The following is a 22,821-nucleotide window of genomic DNA, read 5'->3' as shown; positions in this document are numbered from 1 at the left end:
GTCGGAAGAATTTATATACGCAACAATAACCGATCATTTTGGATTTGTGGTTTAGAAAAGTTCGGGCAGGGAAATTATCGCCATGTCATTGTTTTCGAAAAACTTACAGTTTCAAAAACAAGACAGTCAAGTTGCTAGCTTTGGCACGTTTTACCCCCCGGGGGGGGGGGGAACTGCCATATATGGGCTATATAGGTATGTGCCGCAGTGAAGCGCATGGTTTTCAAGCAGTTTACTCTAGGATAGGGTATATAAATCAGAGCGTTTGGGTCTAGAATAGGGTATCATTTTTCACAAAACTGACTAGTTGGTTGAAGATTTTTTCTAGACTAAGGAAACCAGGGATTGCCACTCAAAAATATAAAAAATCAAATCGGCGAGTTTAAATTTACGCAAATCAGCCTCAACAGTGTCGATAGATTTGGGGATTTGGGGAGTTTACTCTAGTATAGGTTTGCAAAATTCAGCTAAACTAGCTCTGGTATAGGCTAAGGGTTCCAGGGTCCCAGCGGCACATCCCCACCCACAAATTCCCAAAGTGTCCCCCCCCCCCCGAGGGATTTTACCTAGCTCTTAGGAATACTAAAATTCTTCGTAGTGTCTATTGTCTCCTTTTCGTGTTGTTCTTTTGGGCGATGAAGTCCAATTGCTGCCCCTTTTTGTTCTTCGATACGCTGGTGAAAGTGCCGGCCGGAATAGCCGACATAATCTGCATTAGACGGATCACGCTTAAACTGACGAACGATGCATTGTTGGTTCACCACGGGAGGTTTCTATTCTTTCACCATGATGTCATCTGTGATCTTACGGCTGGTATAAACAGGACGGATCTCGGTGTTTATTTTTTGGCTCAGATCACTAAGTTGATATTGTCCGCGTACACTGAATGATCACCAGTCTCTAACTCGAGAATCCTGGGTTTAATTTGACGAGGGACAGCATATTTTGTTCAAAATGACACTTGTATCCTACCTGGTGACAGTGATTGAAGAGTGAGATGCCGAACGCGCTCGACCCATTTTATGAACCAAATTAAAAGCTTGGAGACACAAAACATTTCATCTAATCTCTTTTTACTATCTGATATGGACTTTGGCGTAACAAATCCTTTTTCTTGAATATTCAATGCTGCGATGCACTTGACGTCAAGACAGTACAGTTTTTCCCGCTTGTAGAATCAGTGATTGTTGAATTCAAATTTCAGGCGCACCGCCGATTGCGAGGAGGATTGCATTTAATGTTTTTGGACCTTAGCATTTGCGACCTTAGCATTTGCGACCTTTAACTTATGGAGAGCCATTTGTGACTTCCAGGTGACTTCTTTTTCTGATATGAAACAAGCAGCACAAAGCAGTTTATACTTTTTTTTTTTGGTGTCTCAGGGCCTTGAAATCGAAGATTGTTTTCCTGTTTCTTTATTTCCTTAAGGACGAACTCTTTCAACTTTTCAACGCCTTGTACTTTAATCACTTATTCATTCTTATTCATTCCGTGTTTGCGAACTTTAACTTATGGAGAGTCATTTGAGCCAAAAATACAATTCGCTATAGTGAAAAATCAACTGAAAGTGCTGGTAACAAATCGTAAGTGATAAACCCTGTATGCTGAAATGGTCAATCCTCGATCACTGGTGTTGTTGCCTCAATCACCGTTGTGAGACTCCGATCGATAATGTTAAACATCAATTGCAGTTTTAATAGCGCTAAACGTAGATCGCTAGTGTTGCTCTCAATCGATAGCGCTTAGCGTACTAATCGCTGTGGTAAAATTCAGTCGTTAGTGCTAGTACTGATTTCTTATTGATTTTGATCGGATGCTAATGAAATGGGAATGGGGAATGCGGAATAAGAAACGCGGAATGCGGAATGGCGAATTCAAAGTCGTTGACATTAATATTTGTTTCTGTCAAATAAAGACGTCTCCTGAAATGCGCGATTCTAGTAGTTTATTAATATTATACGAATTTTACAAAACTTCTTAAAACTAAAAAATTGACGATAATTTGCACGCTGATCGTGGAACCTCAAAATTCATTAAAAGGGTTTCAGGAAAGTCTTTAGCGAAATTTGCGAAAACTACGAATTTTAGCAAATTTACGAAAACTGCGATATTCAGTTTACGAGATTTCACTAGCCCATCAACGAAAGCTGCGAAAATTATTCAAAGGGTCACATGAAAGTCCCCAATGAAAATTATGCAAACTGCGATATTTTTGATAATTTGCAAAAGCATCGACTAAATCTAGCGTATCAATTTTTTTCAAGGGATTAAGGAAGGCCCCAGTGTATAATTTATGTCATTTTCAGCTTGTCTTTGTAGGGGCCATCAGCATACAATTTCAAATTATTTTGTGAGGCCTATAGAGTGAATGTAAGTTAAAACAAAATATTAAATTGAAGTATATTTCACCCTCAACTCACAACAAAGTAGAATTTCCATTCAAATTATTTGCTTTATTTCTAGTGGGATAAGCAAGGTCAATTTAACACAAATTATGAACATTTCATGATATTAGGTAAAACATTATTGATTGTTTGCAACACTGTGGAATGTCCTTTAATAGGAGCTCGGACGTTTGGAGAACTCTTTTCTATTTGCGACTTGTCAGTTCTGGTGGGCTACTACGTGCAAAAAAGGTTATTACACGGAAGCTGTTGCAAATGTGCAAAGTACATCTAACACGAACTTAAGTATTTACTATTAAATTCACACGTCCAAGCGAAACAGGGTAGCCACTTAATACACAATTCTCTGAAGTGAAGTTTCCATAGTCTTTAATGGAGTTTGCCAATAAAGAATGCAGCATACAGATACGTATGTTGCTGTTTCTGTAAGTACAAATTTAGAGGCTCTAAACACGAAGTGAAATTGAAATTGAAGGCAAGGAAGTCGAAATAAATAACCCCCCCCCCCCCCCGATAACTTACAAGCAATCTGATGGTTCCCAGCACAAACACTTAATAGGTATGCCGATATACATAGTAATTTGCACAAATGGAAGAAAAACGAAGAAAAGACTGAGCGACTAAGCAACATGACTTCCGAAAGAGGTGCACCGCTGACCTTTTCGTATCAGCCACGCATTCTTTTATGTTAGAATCGCGAAATGTCCTTTAAAACGGGACTATAATCTAATCTTTGTTTATTTACTTGAATGCATAAAGATAGTTCTGTTATTTTTCGCTTCTAGGTAAACAAGTAGCTTACTTGTGGAATGTATGCCTCGATACTGATTTTAGGCACCGTCAACACGTATCCGGATATTTTTGAATCCGCAACTTTTTCTTTCCAGATATGGCTTCCGTCCACACGCACACGGCGAATTCGGCAGCAAATCCGGACACTTTTTAATTTGCTCTCCAGAGTGGAAAAAAATAAATCCGCAACGAATCCGATAACGTGTGGACGGGGAATCCGTCGCTTGCAGCCTGTCAAGTTAGTTTTTTGCGAAAGGTAGAAGGTATAACGATTTTGTCATTGTAAAGAAAATACATATGGTTCTTTCTTTGCGATTAGGGTGGCGTACGCATAACATAGCTGAGAGCGTTTTAGGATAACAAGTTCACTTCTAGAATTAGTGCTTTGATAGCCATGTTAATCTGCGTAGAACAAGCGCTTTGAGAACGAAACATTGTAGTTTGTTATCTCTTGTGGTGTTACGTTAAGCTCATACATTTTGCTTTGGTGATTTTTTCGAAACTCGCTTGGATAGTATTAAGAAGGTTACCTGTGCAACGTATCCCTCGATACTCATGATTTATCTTTCCAAAGAGAGGCGTACGCTAAAACATAGCTGAGAGCGTTCTAGAATAAGAAGCTTACTTGTAGAATGAGTGCTTTGATAGTCATGTTAATCTGTGTAGAACAAGCGCTTTGAGAACGAAACATTGCGGTTTGTTATCTCATGTGGCGTTACGTTAAGCGCATACATTTTGCTTTCGTGACCTTTCCCGAAACTCGCTTGGATAGTAATAAGAAGGTTACCTGTGCAAGGTATCCTTCGATACTCATGATAGTGTGCATAAAACAAACGCTTTGAGGACGAAATTTGCACATTATTATCTCGTTTAGTGTTTACAGTTATCATTTTGCTGTCGTGGCTTTCCCGAAACTCGCTTAGGAGAGTGTTAGAACAAGGTTAATAAACCGTGTGTGCAGTGGAAAGGAATATTCTCTTCCCGCTTTATGTTCTCATAGACACGTACGCTTAAACATCGATGTGTGCGTTTCAGATGGTTTTGAATACGTAGCACGCTTTTAGAACGTAGAATAGATTTTCAGTGAACAAGAAAACGCTTATGTCATATTCTGTTTTGCTGGTGTTATGTTAATTCATATGATTGTGCACAGTTTCCCATAACCCACTTTACGATACTCGGTGAAAAAAGCGAGAGAAACATACAGTTTGTTATCTTTTTTTGTGTTACATAGATGCGGTAATGGCATAGTTTCATCCCGCTTTATCGTCCCTGAGAGAACAGAAACATGCTTGTCATCTTTGGCGGTCTATTTGTGTTATGTTAATTGCGAGAAATCGCTAATTTTGTAGAATCCGCGTGCCGGCACTAATGCCGGCATTACAAAGAAGTGTGAAAAATCGCAAATTTCGCAATGAGTTGACGAAAAATCGTGAAGTTAGCAAAAAAATCGCAAATTTTGTAAATATTTTGTAAGATCCACAAGCCGCTGCTTGCTGATGGATTAGCATAAAGTTGTAAATTTCGCAACAATGTGCCGAAAAATCGTTGACGCAGTGAATTTTTGTAGATCTTGTAGAGTTTCACGAAAAATCGTAAAATTTGTTAAATTTGTTACTGCGTTCAATCCTGGACATAAGTGGAGTGAATTTCATTCGCAACCTTTTTATGGTTCGCTATTAATTATATCATTGAGCCATCTGGCACCTTTTAACAACGACTGACAGAAATTGTTTTTGTGGCACAACTTTAAACTTTGCGCGAAATTTAGTTAAAACTGGTGAACTAAATGTAACTTACATAGAGTAGTTCGAAATAAATTTGTTCGTTAATACATCTTTCTTTGTCCAGTATCTGTGTTACTCGCTCGTTCGCTCATTAGATTTTTTCACGAATGGTTTGTAGACGGCGCGTAAGCCAATTCAAGGAAAAAGTTGCGTAAACAAAACCAATTGTGAGCCAATTTACCGGAGGAAATAAAAGATAAGCATGTTATTGTCCGGCTTAGGGTCGGTCCGTATTGCGAAAAACTGTGACCTCGGGCTTGAAAATGCTACCCTCGGCCTGAGGCCTCGGGTAGCACTTTCAAGACCTCGGTCACAGTTTTTCTTTATATGGACCTCCCAGCCGGCCAATAAGATATATTTACGAAGCAGTCATTCACAGCTTGCTCAGTAACCTGGGGGACAGTGCAGTGATATACTGCGGTAGCAAACGCCATTAATGTTATATACTGCTGGAGAGATGTTCAATTGCGTTCTACCGTAACCATTACTAGCCACAATATATGGTTGTTTTGAGAAGAAGAGCAATACGTTGATAAAAGAAGCTTACAAATTCCTTGTTGGTTACAAACAGGGTAACTATGACAAACATTACCGCTAGATTTCTGTTTACAACTAAATTGGATCAAAACGTATCCATTGTTTTGCTATGTGCTGTGCGACGCTCGGTGAAATTAATGTAGGAAAGAGGCCTCTCTGTAAAAATGTATAGCTCTCTTGAAGTAGAGCTATGGCAGTCTCTGAAGAAAAACCGGACGCAGATATGACATCCGTGATATCGTGATAAATAGCAACGTACTGTACTTGCAAACAGTTCTACTGAGTCAAGCAGCAGAACCAAAGCCAATACTTTAGAGACTAAAACATATCTTGCAATAGAAATGAGCCGATACAAAGTGTAAGCACATTGCAAATTTTAAAAGAAGAGGTGTCAAACGCTGCGAAGCGACATGCAGTTAACAGCGGTAACCATGTAGACCTATGACGTCTAAAAATTTGGAAAAGCACTGTCTGACGGCCCTTCTCTACTGAAAATTCTCACCAATAACACAAAATAAAATGCCCCTACAAACACATGCGAAGCTAGGAGTCGCGGAGGCTAGCCAACTCATTTTACACTGAAAAGACCATGAAAATTCATGGAGATGCTTTTGACATTTCTCCTTAACTCCCACGAGTATTTGATAAATGGTTGCAAGGACATCCTGTCCACGGACTAGACTCTAATGGTAGCTACTTGCTCCGGTTTTAGATCGATGTGTTTGCCGTTTTGTGAAAGCTCTTTCAACCTTTCCTGAACAGAAAATTCGAACGCTTCCTCGAACTCAGCCATATGTACGTATTTTGATCTTGTTGTATTCCGGATGCCGGATTATGCATGAATGTAAAATGTCACGTTTTGATTGACTGGCTTTCAACCAATGAAACCGCTCCATTGCTCCCCATTCGTGGACAAACGGAGCTCGTTAAAATGTTTGGGATTGACTGCAGGTGATTCCTTTTCTCCCCACCCCCTCCCCCTTCTCGCTCACCCCCTCCCCACTTCTTCCCAATTTCACCCCAGGCGCGCTTCTTAGCTCGCCTGCTCGCTCGCTCGCTTGTTTGATCTCTCTTCCTGCAAAAAAACGCAGGCTACGAATTTCCCAAACTCCAGCATTCCAGCAACTAGTATTTGTTGAATTTTAGGCGCAACCTTTTGTAAATAGCTGGTGCTTGTGTGTACTGTTGTATGATATCTTTCTGACACAAAAGCCACGTCCAAAATGTTCTACGCCGCAAAGAATGATATAGATGATATCTCCTTATCTTCAAATGCTGGAGGGGTGAAATTTGGTCTCCAAGGAGTTTTAAGTGGTGAAACGTTCTTGTTTTGAGAAGAGCTTATCTGTGCCTTACTTTGCCATGATGCCATCCCATTTGGATGAAGTACAATTATTTCTCAAAATCGAGTCAGAAACGCGCGCGTAAACCAAACAAATTTGGTTTACGATTTGAGTACTTGCAAAAGTAATTTGGCAAAACACCCATGCCTGTTTATAAACGATTTTTACAAAAGCATTGTGGATTACATGCTAGAGGACACGATCATGAACTTTGCGATGATTGTTTCGCTGACGATTAAAGCGGTTCGAAATGTATGTCCGTTTTCGTCTTCTTTTTGAATCTTTAACCTAAGACAAAGCTTAGTACGATTTGGAGTTACGTTTAACTTTTTATGTAGTGTAATGGAAGTTTGAAAACACTAAATCCACAAGTACCATAAGACCTGAAGGAAAAGGGAGTAATTTTGTATTTAAAACGTTAAGGGACTCCAAATTCTTCATTTCTTTCTTGATATAAATAAATTCCTCAGTACCTGAATAGCTAGTGCTTTTACATAGACTGAAAAAGTGCTTAAGTTACCTTAGCTGAAGATATCTACAGTTCCTCGCCATTCCGAATTTCTTGAGCTTCACATTAAATTACTGTTCTGTTTTGAAAATTTTAACATCCCAGCTGCAGGTTTGTGAATGTTTGGGGTATTATGAAGCCGTGTGGTATTTCAACGTGCTAATGGTAAATTTACGCTGCAGATCGTTCACAGCCTGCTGCGATCTTGAGGATGTTGAAATGATATTTTTAAAGAACCGAGCGGTAACAAAGGTTTGACAGGCAAAGACGTTGGTAGTGCCCTCTATTGTCCTTGAGGTGCAAACTGGAGAGCAATTGGTTGGTGAACAAAAGTACTTTTTGTTCAACTGGCTGGGAAATCTAACAGGAGACTATGGCGGTGATTTTGCTGCATATTGGTCAAACCATACCAAAATTACGACTCGGCACCTTGCTCGTTCCAAAACCCTAAAACGAAGCTATTATAAGTCAGTTGTTGAAGGGAGAGCAGTGTAAAATCATTTTTAGCAAATAAGAGCCAATAATAATAATAATAATAATAATAATAATACATAATATTTTAAGAGGAGGCCTCCAATCACCATAAGGTGGTTTTCAGGAGGGTCCTCTGAGAAAATAAATGTTAAACCTTTAAAATACATTAAAATCTAAAATACAATAAAAAGGACAAAAACCTATGCGGTAAGCTAACTAAGATTAAAAACTAAAACAAGAATTAAAATACTACTAACTAAGGTTAAAATGGTTCAATTCAATGGTTCAATCCAATGCCCGTAAATATCGAGCAAAATCGAAATTTCGCGGCCAGAGGTTTTTTTTGCCTATATTTTGCCCACCCATATTATTAAGTTACTAAACGTGATGTAGTTAGTTTTCAGAAAGGCCTCATCAATTTAGAGAAAATCGACAAAAACTATTTTTGTTGTCGGTGACTTTAAACCAGCCAAAATTTAAGACGGCACGAACCGATCTTAAAACTTCGCTTGCATGCAAAGGGAAAGAAATCAATATACAATATTTACCGACGCATTAATTTATACAGGGTTTTACTTCTAGTTCGGTGGTAAATTTTCAAGTTAGCGATAATTTGGAAGCCAAACAATAATATTTTATACCTGCTTCTTTCTCAACTGACAGGATTTTATATTTAAGCTGAAAGTCGCGATTAAATTTTTTGACATGTGTTACATCTTGGTTTACCCTAAGATTCGAGCCACGAGGTAGTTAAATAATGTAGTAAGTCATGTAAAAGCTGCCTTGGGTAATTTAGTTCGCGCTTCACACCCCGGGAGGCTCCGCCCCAAGGTCCAACCACTTTCCCTTTCGCACACCATTTCAACAGAAAAGGTATCCCCTTTCGTATACCTTTGATCTCTGACTTGAAAAACAGCTACCCCTTCCACATGCCTTCGTAAGAACAGTGCATCCCTTTTTAAAACCCTTGGAATGAAGTTAATAAACAATATTACTGTTGAACATCAAGCATATATAGGCCATTTTAGGGAGCACTCTTCCGGGCTTCACATGAACTCTTCGAAGTTGAACAAATTTTGGCTAAAATTTGAGACATTTGAATAATTAATTAACGTAACGTCTTGTTATTTCTCAAACCGATCAATGACATTTTCCAAGCCGAAATTTAATAATTGTCTTAAATATAACAACTCAGTAAAAAGTTAAATAGTCGCAAGGTTTGTGGGCTGTTAAATGAATCTGATTGATGTTGATGTTGGCACCCTCTAAATTAGCGAAGAGATAGACTGATAAGATGCGGTGTTAAGCGACAAACAGCAAAATCCTTCTCTTCGAGTGACTGAAAAAAGGGAATGTCAACAAAGGTTGCATGGTTAGCACGCTCGTCTCCGGATGTAGCGGTCTGAGTTCGAGCCCTGACCGGGAGCTTTGTGTTGTGTTCTTGGGCAAGACACTTCACTCTCATAGTACCTTTCTCCACCAAGGTGTGTAAATGGGTAACTGCTGGGGGTAAGCCTACGATGGACTAGCATCCCATCCAGGGGGGAGAAGAAACACTCCTAGTCGCTTCATGCTACAGAAACCGCGATAAGCTCCGGCCTGATTTGCAACTGGCTCGTATGCAGATATTTTTGCCAACAAAGAACAAGAAACAGCATTAAGTTAATGAAGTTAATAAAGATGGTGAATTTTAAGCTCGGTAATGAAATGTGAAGGTGAATTAATCAACATGACACGAGCCTGGGACAAAGAAAAATTCTGAATCCCCGACAGGAATCGAACCCATTACCTCCCTCTCTTTGTCCCACGCTCGTGTCATGTTGATTAATTCACCCTCACAAGAAACAGCATTGTTTATAAATTTCTTAGACGTTTCGACCATTTTATGTGTATAGATCATTACCATTAAAAACTTTTAAATTATATAAACTGGCTGACACTTAAAATTTAATTTTATAACAGATACATTCAGGTTTTGAAATCTGTGTCAAAAAGATTAACTTTTCTATAAAAATAAACGGCTAGTGGTTGCAAGCCACCGAGGAAATATGGAAGATACTTGTTCTTTTCTATCGATTGTGGGTGGCCAAAGTGGTCATGACGAAAGAGACAGGAACAGAGCAGAGAAATGTATTCCTTTACTTAGCTGTTAGCGGTATATGACGGCCATAATGCGATGTTTGCCTTTCACGACATAGATAATGAAGTTGAACTTATTCTGGCGTTAGCCTCACCCAAACGGCTGGCGAACAAGCGCAAGGTGAAAGACAATTTATTGTAGCAAACAATTTTAGTAAGGTAAAGGTGAAAGAGATGGTGATTTTAATTTCAGCATTTCTCTGTGCCTTAGCATGCGGGTAGCTGATTTACATAATTTTACCTCTTCTTTAGCCATTCAATGTTGCAGAAAGTTTAATGTAATCAAATTTGTACAAAAGTTGAAACTGCTTGACAGGAACCTTTACCACAGACTCAAAATAAATTACGTTGTTTCCTAAAATAGTACTACAAGATAAACGGGAAGGAAACCAAACTTGAAGACGTTAAGTCTATGCCTGACCATCTTTAATGATCTTTTGATGAAAGAGTCCGGTTGTTTAACTAAACTATTGTTGCCGAAAATACACCGCTATATTCGACAGTTCCTCACTCAATCTCAGTCATCAATGCAAACGATTTAAGCGTTTGACATGGCTCAAGCAGCAAACTAGCTATGTTTAAAGTTTTATTACAAAACTCTTACATTTTCTACGTTCGTACGAAGTATGTTTAATAAAAACTTATTTACCCACTAAAAAATCGTTTAGCGGGGATGTTTTGTGATTGGTGCAAAGGTCTACGAGGCCAGTGGTACATTCAGGAGTTTTAAGCGTGAGATATTTTCCCCGCAAGGCTCTCGATCGCATCTACTAGTGGAGGAAAGGAAGCTTACTTATTTAGACGAGGTTATCTAAGCCTGGACTGTTCACTCAAATGTAGAAAAGTTCAGCATAACTTATGCTCTGCAAAGTGAGCCACCCAAAGGGTTTTATATTAAATACAATGCCCTTTACTTTGAATTCAAACTAAAAGCTAAACAAACTGTAGTAGTAAATTCTTTGTACAATCTGCTCACTGGCGCTCTCGAGCTCTGTGAACAACGCAGAGGCAAGTTGAAAGGCCTTTGATCACTTTTCATCCATCTGCATTTGCTCTTTGGCTACTTCTTTACCGGTGTCCCAATCTTTAACCACAATACTTCTGTTACCGAGTGATGACAACTGGCAGAAAGAAACTGAAATTGCAAAAAGACAGGAATGCATTAATATGACCTTACTGACTGATCGAATAGAAGAACCGAAAGGGAAAATATTTGGCTCGAGGTCCTTTACATTTCCCGACCGAGAGCTAGATATTTTAATTCTGGTCCGGTGTAACTCATCCAATAAGTATTTTATGATACCACTTATTACATTTTTGAAAAAAAAACAAACAAACAAAAAAACCAAACAAACAAAAACACCCAAAATACTTTGTTGTAGCTTGTATCAAACTCGAGGCACCAAAACAAAAGGAAATCAATTCAAAATGCCCTGTTTTGATCAAATTATCAAAATTGATTGTAAAAAGCCGAAAAAAGAGATAATTTAGAATTATCATACCGATCGTTTGACCGTCTATTTACGAGCGTCTTCATTGCAGCAGTGACACTACGCGATATTTCAAGTGTTTGAGTGTTTTTGCATTTTTTTTTCATACAGATGTCCCTTATGTACCTTTTGTTTAGTCTTATGTGCCACGATGTCAGCGATGGAAAGTGAAAACAACTCAGTTTGTGTCCCTCGATGGCACCTCGTGTCGCCATGCTTGAAGCCTTGACAATCTTCAGCATCTGTCTCCACTGTGTCATCGTCATCTTGTTTGTATTCTTTCAAATTGACATCAATCACCCCACAGTCCTTCACCACAGAAAGAATCGTGGGTTTTTCAAATTTCCCGGTTTTTAGCTGGTTTTGAAGAACGTTCGCTTCCACTAACCCACGGATTTCGCCATGTAAATCGTTGAGAGGTAAAAGTGCAGTGAGACAGCAAGAAAAAGACCAATGTGGGTTTCTGCGCCATTCCTTAATGTAACGGCACAGGAACACTACGTACTGAACTGAAAGTAGACAAGAAGTAAAGGATTATGAACAAAGCGTCTCAAACTGAAAAGTCGCGACGAAACAAAAACTTACAATTTGCATTTCATCCGGGTTTTCGAATAACCATGAACGTATGTGTTTGACACACCCTTGTTTGTTTTTGATGTACAATATGGAATCCCTGCAAGTCGGACAAGGCATCATTCCCAAGAGCAATACTGGGCGGATATGATGCATTTCCAATTCCAAGTTATCCTCTTTTTATGTCTCTCTCTCGTCCTTTTTGTAGCATAGTCTTTTTTTTTTACCCTACTTGTCCCGTGTTGAGAAACAAGGGGGTCGCGCTAATCGACACTATTTTGAATTTATCGAATAAAACTTGAAAAGTTAAGCCTAAACTGTCTATGTTTTGAGCGAAAACTTAGACATGCATAATTCGTGACCATTTCCCCTTAATAACTTTAGGGAATATATACTGCATCACTGATTCTTTCAGAGCTTTTTTGCCACAATCATCTGTTTCGAAGCCACTTCATTAGTTTAGACTAAAGTTTCATATCACAAAATTAACTTACTTGTACATATCAATTACATCATTTCATTTAATGGGATTGTGTTAGGCGAAACATTGCCACACAGCCCTTCATTAGACGTAGGGCCCCTAGGTACAAATTGGCACTTTGTGTCTGAAACAGATATTTTGAATTTACAGTCTTGTAGGGGAATACAGACCCCAGGAATGGCAGGGAGACTGTACTCCTTGCATGAAAATAAAGGAGACAATTTTCATTCAAATTTGAAAACAATATCAGTCAAAGGAAAAACTGTTATGGAAAACAAATATCCTTCATTTGGCCATAACGTTAAACTTAGATGGTGTATATAAAACATCAAAACATACTTGGAACTAATCTCGTGACACCCAAATCACGCTATGAAGGCAATACTGGGGCATCTATCTTTTATTACCATATTGTGTCTGGGAAAAGTGGATTTCTTTCTATAATTGATCACACTTTCTAACTGTATAGGTAAGAAATATACTAAACACTGTGACCTTACCAACAAGTAGACCAATCACCAAAGTGTTTGCGCCAAGCACCAATACCTTGAACAAAACAGAGTCCGTGTAGGAGTCTACAGTGGCTGATATGTTCTCTGCAGGAATTCTACTTACTGCTCCAATAGCCAAGTTGACAACAGTAACAGCAAGGGACGTCGCCATTAATCTGTTCTCGGTCACATCTTTAATGGGTTTCATCCAGGAGAACAACACTCCATACATCCCGGCGATGACCCATGCCAAACCAATGTAAGATCGGCTCTCTTGACCCACTAGAATCAGACCTGATGTAAGGATTACCTTGCGACACATTTCAACTAATTCCCAATACCACGAGCTGGGGTTGTAATTTTCAAAAAGAAAACACAATCCGGAGATGATTTCCGTGCCAGAGCCTGGATCTTGAAAGAGTTTGGCGCCTGCTGTAGCTACAGATCTTCTTTGTCTCCAAAGGACGACAAACGAAGAAAGAGGGAGGACAAAGATATAGGCTGCAGAAACGTACGCCAGAATAAGCCAATGATTGTAACTGACACCTTGGCATTGTATGCTGTAATCTGCTTTCATATGATAGCTGCAATAATCTTCTTTCTCATCTCGACACAGTTTCTGGCAAGCAAGTGGCAGGACATTTGCTGTCTTGACGCACGTGCTCAGGTACGTCACATACAGGAAGAAAAACAAATTTCTGAAAACCATCTCTTTTGTCTGTGCGATGCTTTTTGACTTATCTTTCTGTGGGGTTCGACTACGTGAGATTGTTTCTTTACGCACTCCGTAGGTAATAGCAGAAAAGCCGATAACAGCTGCATTCATTGCCATAATTGTAAACAAACTTCCAAAAGCGTGGACGCGAAATCCTGGGAAAAGGCAGTGAATGGGTGCTATCTGAAGAACGTCCATCTGCAGTATTTCTGAATATTGGGCAATTAGTTGCAAAGTTCCTGGCCATTTTATATAGGAGAAAGCCTGAAGTAAACCATAGGTCACCTGGTAAAAGCCAATCACGATTTTGAGTTTTGACAACAACGTGTCTACAAGTGGCCGTTTTCTTGCTCCTTTCTTCGTTCTTCTTGCTATCAGCGACAAAGCTATAATGATAATAACGACAATGGTCGCAATGATACAAAACTGTCCCACAATCCACTTCTTTGATGGACAATGCTTGCACGCTTGTAATTGTTTATAGTATCCTGAGCTACAAACTTCACAAAGTGGGCCTTCGTATCCACTTTGACATGAAGAATCTAAACCACCCTTGCAAGACTCTTCTCTTGGACACTTGTAAGGCGTTGGTACTGGAAATGGGTACTGTACACTGGAGGCATCTAATGCTGGTAAAAATGCCATGAGATTCGAGATAAAATCTCTGTAGCGATCTCTGTAAGTCTTGTTCCGCCATTCCCACCAGTAACCGGATTTTAAAGAGATGGCATCACCTTTGCATTCCAGTCCTCGCTCACATTTGTGGCATTTCTCAAACATGTGGGTTCGATAAAATCCCTCCAAACATTTACAAGCACGGTATCCAGCGAAAAAATCAGTGTCTGTTCCTGTTGATTATTTAATGACAGTTGTTGGACTTTTTCAGGCAATTTGTCACAACGTTTGTCTTAAGGGAAATAATTAATAGATGGACGTTAGATCAGTAAAATTGAAAAAAAAAAATACTGAAAATGGAATAACATTTATAAAACGTCCAAAAATATTTTCTACATGGAGCGATGACGTCATAAAACGTAGAATGACGTCCCCACCTTTCAAAGTTGCCATTTGGATTTCATGACTTTTACAACGCGTTAGAAAACAAACAGAAATGGCTAAAAACTAATCAAGATTGAGAAAGAAAGCTCTCCAAAGTATCAAAAGACAAACGTTTCCCACAGGTCTAAATAGGTTTTAAATTAATGTCTCAAAAGTGATAAAAAAGGCACAAGCGAATGAGGTCGAAATATGTTTGAAAGTGAAAGCATTATTGTTACCTTCAGGGCATGACTTGCAATCTTGTTTTTGTGTGCCAGGTGCTTTGTCAAATGCAACAAAAGATCCATTGGGACATTTCTTGCAGGTTTTGGCAACGTAGCCGATATCATCAGAGTAAAACCCCCCTAAAAAAAAGCAATAACGGTATACTGTTTAGACTTCAACAGAAGAACACTATGACGAGAAATTATTGGTTACCTTAACACGTAATACAGGTCTTGCCTGATGCATACCTGAGATCACGTCCTCGTTTATCGAACAAAACGGTGTAGTAGGCACTGAATAGAAATGGTAAACTATTCATCGATACTGAGAATTATATCCAGGAAACCTTTGATATTTTTTCGGTGCTCATGATTTAACACAAAACGTCTTTATTTCCGTTTTCTTTGAATCTTCGCAAACAGTTGAGCATGTATCGCATCAGCGATCAAGTGAAGTAAAGTTCCCTTGAAGAAACAAAAAAAGGCCTTTTATCTCAAGTCGAAACAATATAATGAACATTTTAGTTCATTATTTTACCTAAAATTTCTGTCAAGGTTAGACATAGATGACATTTATGTCTGTAAAATTTAAGTTGATCATATTTCTCTTTTGATTGTTTTTTTTAGGCTACTACCTGGCAGACCCACTCCTGCCAGTCACACTTCCAGTCCACTTCTTTTACTGCAGTCTAAATTATGTAAACAGTTTGATCAATTTTCAGTGGCAAATGCGCTACTCTAAAGCAGTCAAACAGCTGGAAATGTTTTGTACAAACCCAGGGCTTTCAGATATAAAATTTTTGATCTCTGAGTTCACACTTTCCAGAAAAATACGGCAGGATTTACAAAAACATACAACAAACCTACATTTCTTGTCGTCGTCAGTTTCACTTATGGACCCACGCGTCATGAGCCCACCCATGTTTTCATCCCTCGTTCGTCGTCGTCGTCGTACAAAATTCAATACTAAATGTAACATATTTTATAGCATACCTGGGGGACATTTTATGCATCCATCAACTCCACTGGTGGACGAATTAGAAAATGTGCCCAGAGGACACGGCAACAATGTTGCTACGAGCCAGTTGTTGTCCTGTATTCTTCTGAATCCCGTGGCCAAAAGAGCAGAAGTAAGAAGTGTATTTACCTGGGGATAGACTACGCGGATAGCCTCTGCTGGTGAAATAATAGGATTCCTAAGAGAAAAATAGAACGTTTTCACGTGACTTGTTCAAATTGCTTTACCTTAAGTTATATGTTTTAGGTTTTATGACAAATCACAAAAACCTCTTGTTTTCACATTATTTTTCCTTTCCTTTTTATATAATCTTTTTACGTGAAAAATAACTTATTTGTATACCAATTGCAAATTAAACAATCTTTGTCGGATGGAGTTAGAGACTCAAAGACTGATGCCTATTCTATTGGAATTGTTATGAAGCATTTTCGACTCGCCAAAAAACGTTTTTGAATAGGGGGAGGGGATTAAATAGAAATGGTCCATTTAATTTATATTGTGAGACGCTAAGACAATTGTAAGTTAGGATCTATGGTTAGAGTTTGTAAGCCATTTGTTGTGAGAAACATTACACGTATTGAATTGATGGACTGACCAGAGGACGGATACATCTAAGGAAGGACCGACAGACCAATAGACTGTCAAACCAAACTATTGACTGACATTCTGACCGACTCAAATAGTAAGACAGGTAGGCAGACAGATAGGCAGTGAGAAAGACAGTCTGACATGTACACAAACAAGCAGACTGTAACGTGCAATGGCCAGCTGTGAGTACCACGTAAATTTTGTTGTCATACCTTGTTAACTACATGTGAAGTCCATGTATTTAAAGTAAAACAAGGAAACTTTGTACTTGTTTGCACTCACATATACACCGTAATTTTGATCTCGGTTGAGGCTGCTACATATGCAACTTTTGCAAACGTTCTGTTCTTAATAATCCTTCAAGGAAAAACAAAATAGGAGCCAAAGGGTTAGTGATGGTAGTTTCAGCTCCCTTTCTATATATCATGGCACAGTTGAATTCAATATGTCTTAGATATATAGCCATACAACCTTATAGACAGACAGACAGACAGACAGACATAGAGACAGACAGACAGACAGACATACAGACACACAGACATAGAGACAAACAGACAGACAGACGTATAGACAGACAGATAGAAAGACAGATAGACAGACAAGCAGACTGAAAAACAAACAGACAGAGAGAGACTGTGGTCTATTGATTGCTAACGGAATACATTACATTCGAGAATCTTGAACACTGTGAGCGAGGAAAGAATCCAGACTCAATATCTTCAGCTTCGTCCGAAGTAAATATCTGAAAGAAAAGTGCATCCTTTCAATTTTTATTTTTGTAGATTGCGTTTTAGAAGAAATCATCACGCCTCAAAATGAATCTTTTATTGACCAAGCATGTTTGGTCAAGACTGCTGCATATTGGCCTCTACTTTTCTTGTTCAGCCACTCTTGGTTTCATGTTTGGTCAACTCATATATATCTAGAGTACGGTACGAATGACTGTCTTTGAGTCCGTTTATACTTGTTATTACTGCTCTGACGCGGAATTTGTGCATTACGTATGATTAATCGACCACAGTTATCCAGTGAAGATCAGCCCAGAACTTTGTAATTTTTGTTTCATTTTCACTAATGCTTAAGTAGTAATTTTTAGGTAGTCTTGCTAAACTTCTCTGAAGCCTCCATATTTCAGGAGGAATTTAATTTTCTTTAATGTTTATTGATGAGAGTGCAGTGAATCACCATTTTTTGTAGACGACCTCTAGCCATTGCTCACTAGTGGCTCATAGTGTGCGATAGCTAGCGCTCAGTCAATAAGCAGAAACATCAAGTAGAATTCTATTTATTACAGTGTAGCCTCCTGCATAGGAGCCTTATTATAGTGGAACGATATATACTAACTGTTTTTAATGCAATGAGTCAGACTGATAAGAAACTGTCAACTTACATTTGCATCCCTTCTTCATAACTGCTCCATCTAAATGCCTCAGACTCGATTGCCCTCATAGGATTATCCGAAAACATCCTTGAACGATAATAACAGAAATAAGGGACCGTTCATTTTTTATGAGGGAGGGGGGGCTGGTGGGATTTGGGAAGCACCATTTAAAAATCGCATGACCCCCCCTCAGCTTACCAATTTTTTCACATGCCCCCCCTTATTGCGGTCATTTTTTGGGATGACCCCCCCCCAAAAAAAAAATTGAACAAACAATATTTAGATTTCAACTTTTTTAATATTTCTCTATTATCCCCCTACTTCACGTTATTGTGCTCACTATGAAGACAATATTTACAATCACTATACGACAGAGAGCTGTTGTTTAAAAAACAAATCAAAAGAAAGAGAAGTCAATTTCGGATCTCCTAGTTATGGCTCGCCCTGAGCGTGTGGCATTTGGCCTCTCATTGGCATCTTCCTCATCTGAATTGCTGAATGCAAGAATGACGTCACTTGAGTCATTTTCTCCCCTAGAGTCAATGGCATCACTGTCATACTCATCATTGTCACTTTCATCCGTTTCACTGCTGTCAGCACTTGCCCTGTTGTCATTTTGTGTCAATGTCCTGGCATTTCTCAGTGTTGGTTGGCCAGCTCTGAGAGGACTCTTCTGCTGCAAGCATGAATGTCTTGCAATTGCCTTTACTTTCTCACTCTTGCTGCTTTTCAAATGCTGCTTCAGCCCGTGGTGGTTTGAGTACTTGTTTAGTTCTGGAACACGTAGCTTTTTAAGCTTGGTTAGATCTTCGCACAACTCAGTCCAAAGATAATCCTCCTCCCTACTTAACTTTGCCTTTTCTTCTGCTGTCTTTTTCCTTTTAAATTCAAGCACTTCAAGATGCTGAAGATGATCCACCACAAACTTCGATTTGACAATAAACTTATCTGCAAATAGAGCAACGCTCTCTGGGTCAGATAAAACCAGCCTGCCACTTCCGTGCTCTTTCTTCTTTATATTGTTAATCCAATCGGGGAAAGAGGGCATTACTACATGAGCATCATGAAAGAGGCTCATTCCAAAATGCGCAATAATGGCGAAAGCGACGAGTCGTTTAAGAAAAGGTTTACAGCTGAACGATCCAGTCAGTTTGACATCTTACAAGCAAAAGAAGCAATTTTTCTAGGTGCGGATGGCTGTTCAGAAAGGGCGAGTGAGTTTTCCATGCAAGGGTACCAGTTGAAGCCCAGTGATGGAAGAAAACTGAACTTCTCCATCCAAGAGCACAGAGCAATGGTGGAAAAGTTGAATGTCATATTGAAAGATGTAAAGGAACACGATTCCACACTCTTTCAGTCCAATGGGCTTGCTATAAAGCAGGGCGAAGAATTTGCCCCCAGTTTTAATGTAAAACAGATCAAATGTACAGATGCTAAGTTGAAGAAGGTCACGCAGGACATGGAAGCACTAGAAAATAAGAAGAGCAATTATAACAGCATATTCAAAGCATACTCAAACAGCACATCAACAAAAGGAGAAGGAAAAAAGAAACCCGCAGAAAGTCAAATGAAAGAAAGAGGAAGCGGACTGAAAACAACGTCCAACGAGTTTATGGAATCTGTGTTGGAAACCCGCTAGGAAATGATCTTCCACAATGCCTTGTGTACCCTCCTAGAACGGCCGTCTTGGAAGAGTGTCTTAAAGTTGAGGATGTTGCCACGTCGATATTTAGAAGAGATGGGCCATACATCGCACAGCTCTTGGAAGGGAATTATTTCACCAATGCTGCAAGAAGCAAAATCACCACCAACCTTGAGCGGGAAGTCAGAGATTATGTTTACACCTTCATGTACCCTGAAGAGTACACTCTGACGGAAAGCATTGCTGCTTCTTGCAGCATTTGTGAAAGAGACTCCCATAGCAGCACAAGCGGCGACGAAGAACTCGACGACAGCGGAGATGAAGATGAGTGCCAGTGAAAGTTGCATTCGAAAATAACAGTGTTAAATACTTCTTTTCAGTAGCTAGAAATGCTTTTTGTCGCCAAACGTTTTTTTAAAGCAGAAGGAAAGTTTGTAATAAATTTGTATCCTGCCTTCTATGTCTATTCTATAGCAATTTTTTTGATATTCAACCATTATGCCATTTTAAAGTTTAACTAAAATATTTCAAGTGAGCCCCCCCTTTTTGCCTTATTTTTTTGGGATGGCCCCCCCTCGAAAGCCATTTTTTTTCTCATGGCCCCCCCCCCCCCAAATCCCACCAGCCCTCCCCTACCTTATAAAAAATGAACGGTCCCTAATTTAATTAGGAAAGCAACATTTTAGGTTATCGTTTTCTATATCTTCGACAGATGAATGCTCTATTTAGCAATTAGATTACTCGCTCCCGATTTCTACGAGGCGACAGTTGATGAGGCCGAAACTAAATTTTCTTTTTTTTTTTTCACATTTTTATTGCTTTGAACACCCACAAAAACTTTACAAACACATAACTTTCATTAAAACTATCCTACTAACATTAACATGAGTAATTTCAAGAGACTAAATTACTTTGAAATAACGATTTCTTTATTATTTGTTTAAATATTAGTAGAGATATCTAAGTTTACATTTAAGCAAAAACTTGCGCGGATTTAATTGTCGTTTGAAATGTGCATCTGTGTACACGCGTTCATCAGTTTATTGAACGATTTTGAGGGTTTAAAGTCGCTTGAAGGTCGATTTCCTTTCTTGAGTATTTCTTGGGAACTGAACCATGCAGTGATATTTTTAAATCTTCCCTGAAACATCGGAGAAATTAGAAAACGCTACCATGTTGTAGACGATCTGGAGTCATTTGTAACGGTTCGCTTTCTTATGTTCATAGCATAAATTATACTACTCCCAGAGGTATACAGATCGTTACACTTACATGATATGTTGTTTTGTCCCGCCCCGGTAGGTTGGATCGATGTTAGCGAAAGCTCGACGTGGAATTATCTCCAACTGGTTGGCACTCAGAAATCTAGGAATTATTATATTTAAAAAAAGGCTTAAGAGCCACTGCCCATAACTATGGACCAAACAACGGCACAAGTCGAAAAATCGATTTTGCTCATTTTTTGCCCATAGATTGGCCCTAGCTAGTAAACAAACGGACCATAGTTAGTTTCTGCTAATGCAGCTTTTTTGGGGAGAAATTTGCGAAAAACGATTTTGCCCCGATTGAGCTCAAAATCTACTTCCTGTTATGCTAAATTTTCTGAAAATTTGATTGCTTTGCGCGTCGCACAGCAGCTACTTAAGAATCTTTCAATGGTCTTTACATTCAGCTCAGGTCTTCATGGTATGACTGAGCGAAAAATAAAATAAATCGAGGTTTCTTTTGAGCCCGAAACGAGATCGAACAGAAACGCAAAATATTACGATGTGTTGCAAACGAATTATAGCACTAAAAAATCGCCATATTTTTCTATGGGCTATAACTTTAAATGCCATAAAAACACTTTCTACGGGTTAACTGTACACCCACCTGTTTGAAAATCAAAAAATATCTCTGGGCAAATGGTTTTAAGTCGCCCGCCTTGGCCTGTGCTTCTCATAGATTTTTCCCTGAACCGCCGTGAGAATGTAAACAATTGCGTGACGCGGGCGGTCACCGTGAATACATTATTCGTTTTCAACAAACCGCAGATGGCTATCTTAGAACATTTGGGTGAAAAAAGAAACACATAATGGACCACTTTTAACTTTAATATTTTGAAAGTCATCGCTTTGGAAATTTCGTTAATTAAAAACGTCAATTAAAAGCAATTTACTTGGAGTTCGGGTGTTACTGCTAAGTCGTTTTAAGCTGTCGTTCTTTCTTTGATCATTTTAATTACAAGAGCGAGTTCTAGAAAGAAAATCGTCCTAAGTTCATTTGTTAAGCGTAATGACAAGTTGATATTGTTGGTTTGTATTGTAGCCTTACGTGATCTGAAGGAACGCTACAGTGATTAAATTTGTATTTGTTGATTGATTTCGACGGATCGATTTTCGGTTAAACCTTTTTATTTGTACCAACACATTTACTGCCTTTTCTCCTTCTAAAAAGTTGGAAAAAGTAAAGTAAACAAATCCTAAAAGTTTAAATCATAAATAAGAGGCATCGACATTGCGAGTGTCTCGGTAAGCTGTTAATTTGAACAATTACTGTGCTGGACGGATTGCTTTCCAGGTTACGCACGTATTATACATATAGTTCGTTGTGCGCGAATGTTTCTGTTTCAAACAACTGAAATGCTCAATGCTTTTTTTCTTTTTTTCTTCAGTCTTAAAACTTAAGGTTAGAGTTAAGCTAAACCCTAAACTGTTTTGGCGGCCAACCTATTTTTGGCTAATTGCTTAATCAAATTATATATATATATTTCATTGAAATTCGCTCTTCCGTGACCGACTTCCGCGAACAAAACAAGATGGCTGTTCGCTGTTCATTTAAGACCACAATCCTGGTCAAAAGTGTTGGGACAGTTACGGCAGATGACTTCACAGGCAGCCTCTCTTAAGACCAAACCGTGCAAGCCCGCCTACCCCCCTCCCCCTGTCAATGTTGATAAAAATCTTGAAGGAAAAAAATCCTTGACAATAGCTTCAGAATAGCCACGTTTGAAGAATTGTTCGCCTCCTAGAACAGTATTCTCGAACTAAAGAGACGAGAAGATAGATATTCACGTCTTATTCCAATAACAGCGATTTTTCAGCAATCGCGTTTGGTTCCAACACAACTGTCTAACCACTTTCTATTGTCCCTTTTTCCTTTTTTCCCACATCCGATCTAGTCTTTAGAATAGCTTCGTTTTCATGCAACATTGCT

General features: G+C 38.9%; 1 protein-coding gene across 1 annotated transcript in view; it reads right to left on the bottom strand.

Moving 5' to 3' along the window:
- Positions 1-11,547: 11,547 nt before the first annotated feature.
- LOC149115039 (uncharacterized) overlaps positions 11,548-22,821 on the bottom strand; it is a 26,482-nt gene continuing 15,208 nt past the window's right edge. The window contains exons 8-15 of the mRNA XM_089285630.1: positions 20,899-20,991; positions 17,994-18,071; positions 17,271-17,345; positions 16,886-16,960; positions 15,991-16,193; positions 15,013-15,138; positions 13,030-14,583; positions 11,548-11,984 (exon numbers count right to left, since the gene is read on the bottom strand). Of these exons, the coding sequence (XP_089141756.1) occupies positions 11,548-11,984; positions 13,030-14,583; positions 15,013-15,138; positions 15,991-16,193; positions 16,886-16,960; positions 17,271-17,345; positions 17,994-18,071; positions 20,899-20,991 (2,641 nt within the window). The remainder of the gene's footprint in view (positions 11,985-13,029; positions 14,584-15,012; positions 15,139-15,990; positions 16,194-16,885; positions 16,961-17,270; positions 17,346-17,993; positions 18,072-20,898; positions 20,992-22,821) is intronic.

Source organism: Orbicella faveolata, unplaced genomic scaffold (assembly GCF_042242905.1).
Source record: "Orbicella faveolata isolate gen_17 unplaced genomic scaffold, um_ofav_v1 contig_13, whole genome shotgun sequence".
Lineage (NCBI taxonomy): Eukaryota > Metazoa > Cnidaria > Anthozoa > Scleractinia > Merulinidae > Orbicella > Orbicella faveolata.
The sequence above is the reverse complement of the archived record's forward strand: the minus strand, read 5'-3'. Positions and strand labels throughout refer to the sequence as shown.